The sequence below is a fragment of the Ovis aries genome, chromosome 16 (genome assembly GCF_016772045.2).
Source record: "Ovis aries strain OAR_USU_Benz2616 breed Rambouillet chromosome 16, ARS-UI_Ramb_v3.0, whole genome shotgun sequence".
NCBI classification, from domain to species: Eukaryota; Metazoa; Chordata; class Mammalia; order Artiodactyla; family Bovidae; genus Ovis; species Ovis aries.
Window position 1 is genome coordinate 32,144,924 of NC_056069.1, and position 14,624 is coordinate 32,159,547.

A 14,624-nucleotide genomic window follows, 5' to 3' on the forward strand; every position below is an offset into this window, starting at 1 on the left:
TGACCTGCCTCCTATGAAACCTATTTGCAGGTCAAAAAGCAACAGTTGGAACCGGACATGGAACAACAGACTGGTTCCAAATTGGGAAAGGAGTACGTCAAGGCTGTATACTGTCACCCTGCTTATTTAACTTACATGCAGAGTATATCATGTGAAATGCGCTGGATGAAGCACAAGCTGGAATCAAGACTGCCTGGAGAAATATCAAAACCTCAGATATGCATATGACACCACCCTTATGGCAGAAAGCAAAGAGGAACTAAAGAGCCTCTTGATGAAAGTGAAAGAGGAGGGTGAAAAAGCTGGCTTAAAACTCAACATTCAAAAAATGATGATCATGGCATCCAGTCCCATCACTTCATGACAAATAAATGGGGAAACAGTGGAAGCAGTGACAGACTTTATTTTGGGTGGCTCCAAAATCACTGCAGATGCTGACTGCAATCATGAAATTAAAAGGCTCTTGCTCCTTGGAAGAAAAGCTATGACAAACCTAGACAGTGTATTAAAAAGCAGAGATATTACTTTGCCAACACAGGTCTGTAGAGTCAAAGCTATGGTTTTTCCAGTAGTCATGTACTGATGTGAGAGTTGGACCATAAAGAAAGCTGAGTGCCAAAGAATTGACACTTTTGAACTGTGGTGTTGGAGAAGACTCTTGAGATTCCCTTGGACTGCAAGGAGATCCAACCAGTCAATCCTAAAGGAAATCAGTCCTGAATATTCATTTGAAGGACTAATGCTGAAGCTGAAACTCCAATACTTTGGTCACCTGATACGAAGAGCTGACTCACTGGATAAGACCCTGATGCTGAGAAATATTGAAGGTAGGAGGAGAAGGGGACAACAGAGGATGAGATGGTTGGATGGCATCACAGACTCAATGGACATGTGTTTGAGTGAGCTCCAGGAGTTGATGAAGGACAGGGAAGCCTGGTATGCTGCAGTTCATGTGGTCGCAAAGAGTTGGCTACAACTGAGTAGCTGAACAACAACAGGAGAGCTGTTTGGTCTCTTTCTCCGTTTCTTCTTGGATAAAGTGTATAATTCTACTGGCCTTCCTCTGACCTCAGAGAAGCAAGCATAGAGGCTAAATAGTCTCTGCAGGATGCTTGGCATTATCAGAACCTTAGTGCTGTCTAGGAGAAGGCAATGGCACCCCACTCTAGTACTCTTGCCTGGAAAATCCCATGGGTGGAGGAGCCTGGTAGGCTGCAGTCCACGGGGTCGCTAAGAGTTGGATACAACTGAACGACTTGACTTTCACATTTCACTTTCATGCATTGGAGAAGGAAATGGCAACCCACTCCAGTGTTCTTGCCTGGAGAATCCCAGGGACAGGGGAGCCTGGTGGGCTGCGGTCTATGGGATCACACAGAGTCGGACACGACTGAAGCGACTTAGCAGCAGCAGTGCTGTCTGTGAGTTAGAAAGGGCTACCACTAGTTTGGGTGCAAGAAGTAGCCAACATAAACACCATTTCCTGAAAAGGGATCCTAATTATCTACGTTAACTTACTGTGTCGTCTACTGAGTTGTCTGTAAACAGCACGCTGTCAAGAATTCAACGTCAGCTTTGATGTCACAGCCCTGTGCTACTCTCTAATGTGTGTCTAAAGCTCAATAAGTAAAGGCTGCATATTCTAAGACACCATCTGTGCAAGGACACACTTCTTTTATCCTGTGTTTCTTTTACATGGATTGTTAGCTTTGCTTATTTCAGCTGTATTGTCAACTAATAAGCCCTTAAGTTTGAAAATATCTGATGAAAAAGAATGATTAAAGCCAAGAGGGTCATTTGGCTTTTAGGGGGCAGTGGTGGGTCACAGGCAGGAGGGAGGCTTCTATTCCTTCGGCACTGGAAGTGCCTGTAGGATAGTACAGTGATGACATAGGAAGGTCCTGGGACACCCCCCTAAGACTAGATCCATGATACTAGTCCAAGACCTGACAATAAGGTTCCATGGAAGGCTTTTGGGAAGGGCTGTAATTACTTATAGTAATGGACAGGAAAAATGTCTCCTCCTGCATATTTTAATCTCTATCCTCTCATGAATGACTGCCGGAGGATATAAAGCTACTGTGTGGGAGCCAAAGAATAATTAAGATACTGGGGGAACACCTGGCTTCTATTTTTTGAATTTTTGTTTTGTGTCCATGCAAAATCCACTGACTACTCATTAAAGATTTGGCATTTGCCAGGTCCTTACCAGGTGCTGTAAGATAATAAGGATGTAAAAGATAAAGCCCTTATTCTTTGGGGTAGTATAGCTTATCAGAGGGAACAGAAAGCATATAAGAGTCTCCATTAGGTTGAAACAAATGACATTAATGATATTTAAGATCCAAAATGGAATTGAGAACAGGAAACTTCCTACAGTTCATTCTAATTCTTGTTGGAATATAAATAAGAGCCACAAGAGAGTAAAGACCATGGAGCCAGGTACTATTCTAAATACTTTAAATATATCAACACTTAGAATCCTCATCACAGCCTTATGAGGTAGATACTATTAGCATATTCATTTTAGAGATGAAAAAGCAAAATTAAACAGAACCAAGGGACAAAGAGGTCACAAAACTTAAGTAAGATCTTGCAGGAAGTAAGCTGTAGAAGTGGACTATATCAAAGTGGCAGAGGTTGAGTTCTTGAAGTATTAGGCTGCATACTACCTCTCTCAGAGGGAAAGAAAAGGTTACCAAGATTCCAAGATGGACACACACATTCTCTTGGTGGAACTGGAAAAGCTTTGTGGATAAAGCAATATTTGAAATATGCCTTAAAGACAAAAATCCATAAAGGTTTGCTCCCACCTGGGAGGGAAGAAGAGAGAATTTCTGGCAAAGGAGTCATTATGAAAGGCTATAATGAGCAGGAGTTCTGCTGACATAAATATGGGCGTACACAGCACACAAGGGAGATGATGCTGGAAATACACACAGGATCCATGTTGTGGGCTTTCTTAAAGGATGGAGAGATGAGTTTATTAATAGTTGAGGAAGTAGTGGGGAGCTACTGAAGATGACGGGGCAGAAGAGTCACTGGATCAGAGGTAGGGAAGAAGAATAAATGTGGAAGCAGAGGGTAGGGGCCTGGGAACAGGAAAAAAAATAGGAGGTAGGGAAGCAAAATTAGGAGGCTAGGACAGGAGTCCACCTATGAACGTACAGTAAGGACCCCAACAAGCAAGATGATGGTTATTACAGTAAATCATCTCATATATGAGTTTTTTTAAATTAAGTTTTTCATTTCATATTGGAGCATAGCTGATTTACAATGTTGTGTTAGTTTGTGTACAACAAAATAATTCACTTATACATGTATCCAAAATCTTCCTCAGAAAGATGTGAAATCAGCTAATAATTTCTCTAATACTTAATAAGTCTTAAGTATTTGTTCCATATAACCATCAAATCCTGTGCCAAAAACCAACGAAGAGAGAGATGAAATTATTAAAAAAACAAAATGCATGAGACCACAGCAGCCTGACTCCGGAGTCTGCCTACTTCAGGAACACTGTCTTTCTCTGAAAGATTCTAACCATCCTCATCACTTTAAAGCAGCTTTCTTTGTAGTAAGTTTGTGCCATTACTTCTTTCAAGTATACAAAGATGTCTATCTCTTTCAACTGTAAACTCCTTCAAACCCCTTCTTAGCCTGTATGTGTGTTTTTGCTCATATTTATATCTCTGCATTGGTGAATTACACTGCTACCCATGTGTGAAGGCTGAAAACTTCTCATGGGACTTTTAAAAATAGTTCTTTGTTTCCAGAAAATATTTCTCAAGCCTGTACTCTGTGGAAGGTATGTTCGTATGGGCCCATGATTGCATAAACACCCATTTACATGGATTAGGTCCTGTACCCACACAGAGAACAAAGCCCTGAGGACTTAGAAGATGGGCCAGACACTGTTGATGAGCAAGAAAAGAAAGAGATGAGTGCAATGGACGATTCTTTAGGTGGTGCATTGTGTGGGTTAATCTTAGCTGATCTGGTTTGACCACATGCTTTTTCCCCAGAGTACTGCTTGGCAATGCCATGTATGGATCATGTTAACTAAAGATGGATGATGTGCTTTAGTCATGGGTCCCCAAATTATTTCAGGGCAAGATATGTCAGCTTGTTGATGCTGCTTAGCAATAGAATTAGATTTATGATTTGCACCTAAGTTCACTGGAACTGGGGGCCTGACAGTTAAGGCTGTCTACATAGCTAGGGTGTACCTACATGACCAGCTCACTCTAGGAAACTCCGTCATGAGCAGACTTTGGGCTTCCTGGTACTGAGGTGTTTGGCAGGAACATGAGTAGTGGTTCCAGACCTGGAGACAAAGGGTGACTGTTGTGACTGGGAAGTGAGAGGACAGAAACGCCCACACTTGGGTTCTACAGATCCTGGTCAGTGCCCTTTCCCATCTACTGTTGCTGTACTGTATCTCTTGCCTGTCAGGAAGCTGTCCTCTGAGTGTACACCATTTGATTTCTATGATTCTTTCAGCAATAGAACCCTGAAGGTGGTCAATGTGCAGTTAATACAGGCGGCGAGATCTGATCCTCTATGAATGCCCCCCACCCCCCTGTAAGCCAAGAGGTTCCATGATAACAAGATGGGGGTAGGGGGATTGGTGGGAATTGTTAAGTGTGCAAAAGGGTAGGTAGTCAGGGAGCTATAAAGGATACTTCCATTTAGTTATTTTATTTGCAATATCATTTATTACTTGCTGTGTTCAAGGTACCATTTGGGGTACTGCGAACTATACAACCCTGAATAAGACAGAGCTGTTCATGATCCAGATAGGGAGGAGATAAGAGAAATATGCAAACAACTATACTCCAAAGCAGTGTTTAACATATTACTTCAGAGTGGTAAGGAATCACATGACCTCCTTCAAAGACACACATGGAGGAAGGAGGGATTGCTCCAGGCCAAGGGTTAAAGTGTTTTGGCTGAACCTTAAAGTATGGGCAGGATTTATATTTCTATAATGTGGGATAAGGGAGGAGGAGGACAGTTTGGGAAGATGGGATGGCATGAACAACATCCCAGAGGAGGGAAAGCACCTGGGGGAGGAGTGACTCGGCTAGACTTACAATTGAGGTCAGGTGATGGATGGTAGATTCGAGTGTCTTGGAATAGGTTTACAGTTTAAATTTTAGGTAGTGGGGAGGGTACTAGAGACAGGGCGATTTAGAGCAGAGGGATATGTTGGATTCTGAACATCTTTATTGGCAAAGGAAGGAGAGGTGGGAAGAGGGTGGAAGGAGGGAGACAGTTACTAAGGGGTTGTTGTGACCCCTTAGTATAAAGTCGAGGTGGCCTGCAGAAGGGTGGTGGCATTTATTTATGTTTGGATAGTTCTGTCTAGGATTCTCTCTGAGAAGGTTTATTTATTTTTCTTCCATGGGGTTTTGCTTTGAATCTAAGAATTCAGAAAAGTGCACATAGAAAATGTATACATTACAACTGTAAACTGATGGATCATGAACAATAGTTTTTTTTTTTTTCTTAACTGGAGTAATACTGATTTACAATGTTGTGTTAGTTTCTGCTGTACAGTGAAGTGACTCAGCTATATGCATACATATATCCCCCCTCCCTGTTGGACTTCCCTCCTACCCAGTCCCCCCTCCTCCACCAGGCATCCTATCCACCTAGGTTCCACAGAGCACTGAGCTGAGCTCCGTGATCAGAGCTGGACATGACTGATCGATTAACACTTTCACGGATGAAGGTAAGTAGCTATTCTTCTTGCTTATCACAAGGACAAAAAAAAAATCAACATATGCAAAATAAGTGGAAGCAATTTCTTCAACATATCCGCCATACTCAGAGGCTGTCTTTCAACAAAGCCCAAAGCTTGAGCTCCTCAGACCCCATGACATGGCAAAGAAAATGGCTTGGGGAAATTCTACCACCACTTTGGGGGTATTATATTTGTGTGTGGGAGAGGGTTTCAGTGTGGGATAGAGCATGCGCCAGTTAGTAAATTCGTAACTCATTCCTTCTCATTTCCTTACAGAAAGTAGCAATAAGTCACATTATCTTCTGACTGAAGGCTCTGGAACATACTGGCTGGGATAATGCAAACATAACTAACAGCGAGCCCTTTTACAGCCCCTCACATTAATTAGGGAGCAGATTAACATGTCAGATGCTTCTAAAATAGGAGGGTTGTAATGAGTCTGTGGTCTGGCACAACTGAAACATTGATGACGTTTGTTAAAAACAGCACCAACCCTCCCTTTGAATGACCTCCAAGAAAAATGATGTTTACATTGCATATTAGAAATGTAGCCTGCAATTTAGTCATAAAATCCCAATTATGGTTTCATGACGCTGGAATGACCCATGAAACAGCAATGGCTTAAACAGTCAGGTACACTGTCTTCCCTTTCTTTATTGTGTAATGTGGACTTGAGCATATACTTCAACTGAGGAAGAGAAAATCCATCCATAGAATTTAATTAAAGGTACCTACTATGTGGGGTTTCCCAGGTGGTTCAGTGGTAAAGAATCCGCCAATGCAGAGACAGGAGTTCGATCCCACGGTTGGGAGAATCCCCTGGAGAAGGAAATGGCAACCCACTCCAGTATTCTTGCCTGGGAAATCCCATGGACAGAGGAGTCTGGTGGGTCCCCGTCCACAGGGTCTCAAAAGAGTCGGACATGACTTAGTGACTAAACAAAACCACCACCACCTACTAGGTAATTAGGATTTTTTTAGGGCATGTGAGGGATTTAGAAGCAGCAGAAAACAGGAGCTTTGCCTTAATTGACTGCAACATAATTAAGTCTTGAAGCCCACACAACTTTTTGAGTTCTGTGCATGGTACGGACATATACATGACGATGTTGTGAGGTATAAATGTTATCACAGAGCAGTGAGCAAAGTTCTATGGAAGCATAGAGGCAGAACAGGTTTCTGGGGCTAAAGGATTTCGAGAGGTGTTCCCAAGAGAGCAGATGTTTGAGTTCAGTCTTTAAGATAAAGAAAAGATTGTCACAGGACAAGAGGGGAATGTGCAAGTCATGTTAAGGAGAAGAGACAGCTTGAATGAAGGCAGAATTTCAGCGTCCAAGGTGATTTGGTTAAAGGGAAAATTTAACTGTCTGTTTATGTGATCATTAGGTAAAGAAATACCTCAAAGTAATAATGACAATATGATACAGGACTTGTAAAAAGAAAGATTCCTAAACTCAGTAACCTACTTGCTGGCTCATAATAAATTATTTCATCTTTCTTTTCTTTGCATTAAGTTGGTCTTACTTAACCTCTAAGGCTCGGCTTCCCAGGTGGCTCAGCAGTAAAGAATTCGCCTGCTAATGCAGAGGACACAGGTTCAATCCCTGGGTGGGGAAGATCCTCTGGAGAAGGAAATGGCTACCCATTCCAGTATTCTTGCCAGGGAAATCCCATGCACGGAGGAGCCTGGCGGGCTACAGTCCAAAGAGTTGGACATCATTTAGCAACTAAACAACAATAACCTATAAGACTAACCATATGAGAGAAATAAAGAAGCAGCCTTTTTTTTCTTCTCCAAAGAGGACATGAGGATGGCCACCAGGCATGTGAAAAGATGCTCAACATTGGTAATCATCAAGGAAATACAAATCAAAACCACAATGAGATATCTCACACCTGGCAGAATGGCTATCATCAAAAAGAATACAAATAACAAATGTTAGCAAAGATGTGGAAAAAGGGGAAGCCTTATACACTGTCGGTGGGAATGTTAACTGGAGTAGCCACCATGGAAAACAATATGGGGGTTTCTAAAAAAACTAAAAATGACCTAGCAATTCCACTCCTGAGCATATATCTCCCCAAAACAAAAACATTAATTCAAAAAGATACATTTATCCCAGTGCTCATAGCAGCACTATTTACAGTTGCTGAGATATGGAAACAATGTAAGTTGCATCAACAGATGAATGGATCAAGAAGATGTGATATACACATGCAATGGAATACTACTCAGCTATAAAAAATGAAATTTTTCCATCTGCAGCAGCATGGATGGCCCTGGGGGTCATTATGCTAAGTAAAATAAGTCAGACACAGAAAGATGAGTACTGTATGATGTCAGTGATATGTGCAATCTAAAAAACTTAACACACTAATGAAAAAAAGAAAAAAGAAGCAGACTCACTGATATGGAGAACAAACTAGTGGTTACCAGTAGGGAGAAGGAAGGGGCTTGGGGTAGGGGGGAAGGGTTATTATGTGATTATATGGTATCATGTGTGTGAAACTTCTGAAAATTGTAAAGCATTACAGAATTTAAAGAATCTTTCACTCAGTTCAAAGAAAAGCAGAAAACAAGCAGCCTTGTGGAGAAGTTGACAAAGAAATTCTGAAAAAAAATTTTTTTTTTTTTAGTTTGCCCCTGCAGTTTCAGTTATTAATTCATCCAGTTACCATATCCTAAATAAAACAGAGTAAGGGCGGTAGCTTCAACAGTAGTAAAATCTGGACAGTATTGCCAAAGGTGGAAAAAGGACTGAAATTCTTACTTGTCTCTAGGCCTGGATATAGTATCTGCAGACTCTGAGATGCTCTGACAAAGAAAGCTGGTGTGGCTGAAAGAGAAAGAGGAGAAAAAAACCCCCATTAGTCACCCATGTAAAAAATGGTCCGATGTGACCTTGTTACATTCCCATTTTCAAATGTCAACATGTGACCTGGCCCAACCTCACAAAAATTCTCTCCTTTCTTCTGTCTTTTCAAAACTAAAATTGCACCTATCCTCTAAAAGGAACTCCTAAATACTCAGAGCAAATGGAAACCTTTTGTTTAGTCGCCTCTGGTCTCACGCCTGGACACAGTCAGGAAGGATGAAAAATTGCCTTCCTACATCATTTGGGTCCAAACTTAAGTCTTGCTTGTGAAAACAAGGAGGAACATAAATTCTTTTTAAAAGCAGTATTAAAAACAGTTCAGTCAAACACGTTTATTCTTAGAAACAAACATGTGAGCAACCCCGGGAGCAGGGAAGGAATGAGGGCAAGTGAAAAACTGGACAAGAGGGAGAGACAGAACTTTAGGATGCGAGATGGGCAATGAGTCATCTATTATAAAGGAGTTCTAATGGTACTGATACTAGTATTAGGTTACATTAAAAACAGGCAAAATGGAACATGGTCAACGTAGCTATCACTGAACTGTTGAACTGGGTTGAACTGCAAACACCTCAACTGCAAACATACTGTAACTGCTGTCTGGTTTTGGTGGAGAAGGGAGCATCTGTAAGATTCTTCTCATCCCATCAGGTGATCCCTGGGTTGCTGGAGAGGCAGTGTGACCCAGGGCCACGACAAACACACAGCACTGCCTCAGAGCAGCAAAACTGCTAATGCTTCTGGTGCTCAAGAGAAACCCACAGTAACAGTGCTAAGAAAGCGTTCTCTGATATGAAGAAAGCAAGAGGAAGAAAATGAAGATGCAGGGACAGTGAACTGGCCCACATCCATCTCCCTGAATTTCAGAACGGGTGAATCCTGTCCATCTGTCCTGATCCACTTTTCAATGTGTTTTTTCACTAACTCCTCCCACCTGGCCAACCAGTAGGAAGCAGCTGTCGGGTCTGGAGCTCAGAATATAGAACCTAACAGAGGAAATTAAGATCCTCTCATCAAACGCTGCAGAATTCTAACCCTTAAAAGTTTTTGCAGCCTGGGCATATCAGGGAGAGTATTTTTCCAAGTGAAGTTAGGTTTGGGGGCCTTTGGTGAATAATATTGTAAATTCTCTATGACTTTCAGCTCCAAAAGGATTTCTTTTCATTCTCTCTCTAAACTTTATCTGCAGAAGTTCATTTACTCCCAAATGCAATAAAGAATTATGACAGAAAGCAAATAGAATACACGTTTCCCTAGAGTAGATAATGTACTACACATGGATTTTAACGTGACCAGAAAGGAAAATTGCATTTTATAAAAATGCCCTCAAGTCTACTCACTGCCTTGAGACTCTTAGTCTTTGTTATTATCATTATCTAGACCCCAGCCCCCACCTTTAATTCCTTGCTACAAACCAGAGAACACTTTATTACCCCTTGCCCTAAATTGGGCACGAGAGCATTATTTTTGGTCAAGGTTGGGCAAGTTTATATAACTTTTAACTGTGAATGACCTCTTTCACTGACAACTATGTATGCCTTGAGAATGTTAAAAAGGGTCCAAAAAAAGAGGAAAATTAAGTCAATCAGGGACGACAACACACAATCATCTGTGTTATTTGGTCAAAATTATCCAGTGAGTTTTTCTCCATTTTCAGCTTGACACCGAGTAAAAAGACACCAGTTTCCAGGCTCAGACCAGCAGGAAAGTTGATGAATTTCCAGAACGATGACTGATACAGACAGTGGGGGCGGGGGAGTCAGTTATGAGGCCCCAGGGGAGCCCACAGAGCCAAACCTCAGGCCCGGAAATGCTTGGGCAGTGCTGGCCACCCTCAACTCTTTTGCTTTCCTTGCAGACAGAGGTCTGGTGCCTTCCTCTTTATGGTGTCTTTGGTAACATTTTCATGAATCAGAAAGTCTTACTCAGCTAAGAGCCTCCACAGAATACAGTGAATCAAGGCATAAAAGGAACAAATGCATCCTTGGGGAAGAACCACAGATTTACACCAGCACCGAGAGGGCGCTGATTACAAAGTCGAGAACCATGAACAAAACTGTGACACCTTAGCAAACGGAGGTATCACCCTCGGTGGTCAATTTTAGTGTCCCAGCTGACCTCGCTGTCTAGAAGTGCTGAGTAACAGAGGAAAACAAGTGAGGGGTGGCAATAATGAGAGAAGCACTGCTCTGGTATATCCTATGGGGGGCTTTTAAATCCTGGCATTATAAAATGAATTAGCTACAGCCCTTGGCCCCGGTGAGCCCACAGTTTTTGGGCAGGGATATATTAAGGAAGGAGTGGTCTGCATTGGAGGAACAATGCAGTATCCTTTAACAAGTCAGGACACTTCCTGGGGAAGGTGATCCCTCGGATGGTGCTGAGTTTGGGATAACTAAGCAAATGAGAAGGAAAGGATAAGGCAGTTGGTGCCAAGGGAAGCACTGAATAAAGAGAGGGCTAAGACATGGCGGGGGCGTGTAAGTCACAATCTGTTGGGAGTGGGTAGAGCACAGCTGACCGGGGATGTGTTGAGTGGGGAGAGGTCATGTTAGGATGGTCTTTCCAAAGAACTTAACTGTGATCCTGCAAACACTGGAGAATTACTCCTTTGCGGGGCCTTGAGGTAGAGCTTCTCATGGTGAACCTGCTTAAGAACAAACTGCAATCTATACTTTCCTACTTATGTCCAATGCTGTGCTCAACTTCCCAACCATGGCACACAATTGGATCTCAGTTTCTCTGTCTGTAAAATGGGGCCAGTTGCGGTATCTACACAGTGAGGTTTAAGTCAATGTATTCAATACAATAAAATATATTAAATATGCAATATAGTAAGTGCTTGGAGTTAGATATTATTTTTATTATTGTCACTGTTATTATTGCTACCATTACCCTGAAAGTAGAGGAGAGCATGGCAACCCACTCCGTATTCTTACCTGGGAAAGCCCATGGACAGAGGAGCCCAGCAGGCTACAGTCCACAGGGTTGCACAGAGTCAGATATAACTGAAGCGACTTAACATGCACGCACGCACGCACCCTGAAAGTAAGGGCTCGTCTTTTACAACAAAGAACTCAGTGCAATTCTTTGTTGTAAGAGAATGTGACAATCACAAGTAGACTTTGTGAGCTTAAGGATTTGCACATATGAAGACATGATTCAGTCCTAAGTGCACCAGGATCTGCTCTATTTATTTATGTCCTCCTGTGCAGGCTGGACACAGGCAGTGGGACCCTGGAGAAGTGAGATCAGTGGCACTGAGAATGGGAATCTACCTGGGACTCAATGCAGTCATTTCCAGTTTTTGTAAGCTGGGAAAAGTAAGAAAGTCAGTATGGGAGAATTAACGTTCTGCTGAGGACTGTACTTTACCTGTTGTGCAGCAGTGGCATTTGGAATCAGCCATGAATAGTGCAAACACAAGTAGGTAAACCAAGATACAGCATATGGCAACCATTTTACACCATGGCAGGAGACCACAGAGTGCCTCATATGGCATCTGCCATAAAACAAGCACTGGTTGATGTCAGCTATCATCATTATTAGCTTATGGTTACTATAAAGACAGTGCTGATGTAACTGTCATGAAATCTGCATTTCAAGACTTTCTCTGATTGCAATACTCATTTTGTGGTATACACAGATATTAAACCATCGTGTTGCACACAAACTTGCACAATATTTTATGTTAATTTTATCTCAATAAAGCTGGGAAAAAAAAGACTTCCACTGAAGTCTCCCTTGGGCAGTAAGTTGTCCTTCCACCCAGCAGCCCTAGAAACAACTCTTACACCCTTTGCAGTAACTGCTTCTTTTCCTGTGCCCTATGACACACAGTAAGTTTCTTGAGATAGGTATTGCCTTTATCTTTGTAACCTCTGTTAGGAGTGAAGGGCATGGCACCTAGTAGAAAAATACAGCTTGCTAAACAAAGGAGGTAGATGAATTATAAATGCTTGAAACTTTGGCATTTGGACTAAAAGGGGATCAAAGAAAAACAGTTTATTTTCAGCAAACTCTATCTCTCCTTATAAATCTCAAGTTCGCTTGACCATTTTTCCTGCCTTTTGGAAGTCTAGTTATCCTTGAGCATATTTCAGAAATTTCCCCTGCTCAGATTTCAACCTCTAAAGCTCTTTCCAGACCCACTTCTGCCTTTCTGTCCTTTTTTTCTCTATGATCACCATCACTAGAGAGTATTCAGTTTAAAGTCCTTATCTCCTCCAGATGCGTGGTCTCCTTGCAGTAAGGCTTGAGTTACAGCTCCCTGTCTGACACTGATATCATGTCCCAGGCCATCCTGCTGACTCTGAAGGGGCCAGCTGATGGCAAAGTCAAAAAAATGTGCGTGAGGTGTTTCAGTTCAGTTCAGTTCAGTCGCTCAGTCGTGTCCGACTCTTTGCGACCCCATGAATCACAGCATGCCAGGCCTCCCTGTCCATCACCAACTCCCAGAGTTCACTCAGACTCACGTCCATTGAGTCAGTGATGCCATCCAGCCATCTCATCCTCTGTCGTCCCCTTCTCCTCCTGCCCCCAATCCCTCCGAGCATCACAGTATTTTCCAATGAGTCAACTCTTCACATGAGGTGGCCAAAGTACTGGAGCTTCAGCTTTAGCATCATTCCTTCCAAAGAACACCCAGGACTGATCTCCTTTAGAATGGACTTGTTGGATCTCCTTGCAGTCCAAGGGACTCGTAAGAGTCTTCTCCAACACCACAGTTCAAAAGCATCAATTCTTTGGCGCTCAGCCTTCTTCACAGTCCGACTCTCACATCCATACATGACTACTGGAAAACCATAGCCTTGACTAGACGGACCTTTGATGGCAAAGTATTGTCTCTGCTTTTTAATATGCTGTCTAGGTTGGTCATAACTTTCCTTCCAAGGAGTAAGCGTCTTTTAATTTCATGGCTGCAATCACCATCTGCAGTGATTTTGGAGCTCCCCAAAATAAAGTCAGCCACCGTTTCCACTGTTTCCCCATCTATTTGACATGAAGTGATGGGACTGGATGCCATGATTTTAGTTTGCTGAATGTTGAGCTTTAAGCCAACTTTTTCACTCTCCTCTTTCACTTTCATCAAGAGGCTCTTTAGTTTTTCACTTTCTTCCATAAGGGTGTTATCTGCATATCTGAGGTTATTGATATTTCTCCCGGCAGTCTTGATTCCAGCTTGTGCTTCTTCCAGCCCAGCGTTTCTCATGATGTATTCTGCATATAAGTTAAATAAGCAGGGTGACAATATGCAACCTTGACGTAGTCCTTTTCCTATTTGGAACCAGTCTGTTGTTCCATGTCCAGTTCTAACTGTTGCTTCCTGACCTGCATATAGGTTTCTCAAGAGGCAGGTCAGGTGGTCTGTATTCCCATCTCTTTCAGAATTTTCCACAGTTTATTGTGATCCACACAGTCAAAGGCTTTGGCATAGTCAATAAGGCAGAAATAGATGGTTTTCTGGAACTCTCTTGCTTTTTCGATGATTCAGCGGATGTTGGCAATTTGATCTCTGGTTCCTTTGCCTCTTCTAAAACCAGCCTGAACATCTGGAAGTTCATGGTGTTTACCTCTCATGTTTACTATGCCCTTAAAATGCAGCCGGCACCATGCTTCAAGACATTTTTTGAATTTTTTCCATTTTTACCTTCACAACAACCCCTGAAGTGGACACAATTTGTTACATTGTATGCATGAGGGAGGGGCTTCCCTGGTGGCTCAAGATGGTCAAGAATCTGCCTGCAATGCAGGAGACCTGGGTTCGATCCCTGGATTGGGAAGATCGTCCGGAGAAGGGCATGACAACTCACTCCAGTATTCTCACCAGCGGAATTTCATGAACAGAGGAGCCTGGCAGGCTTATAGTCCATGTGTTGCAAACAGTTGGACACAACTCAGTGACTACACAACAATAACAATGCTTGAGGGATCTGAGGTTCAAAGAAGTAACTTGTCTAAGGCCGTCCAGCAATTACATGGCAGAAGGCAAATTTGGAGCT

General features: G+C 42.4%; 1 protein-coding gene across 10 annotated transcripts in view; it reads right to left on the reverse strand.

Moving 5' to 3' along the window:
- The window catches only part of GHR (growth hormone receptor), a 298,291-nt gene that overhangs the window by 77,047 nt on the left and 206,620 nt on the right, over positions 1-14,624 (reverse strand). For 6 of the 10 annotated variants that reach the window (XM_027979937.3, XM_012096677.4, XM_060400206.1 and 3 more), the window contains 1 exon segment: positions 8,518-8,583. The exons of the other annotated variants lie outside the window; for them this stretch is intronic. In XM_027979937.3, the coding sequence (XP_027835738.1) occupies positions 8,518-8,583 (66 nt within the window). 10 annotated transcript variants of the gene reach the window in all.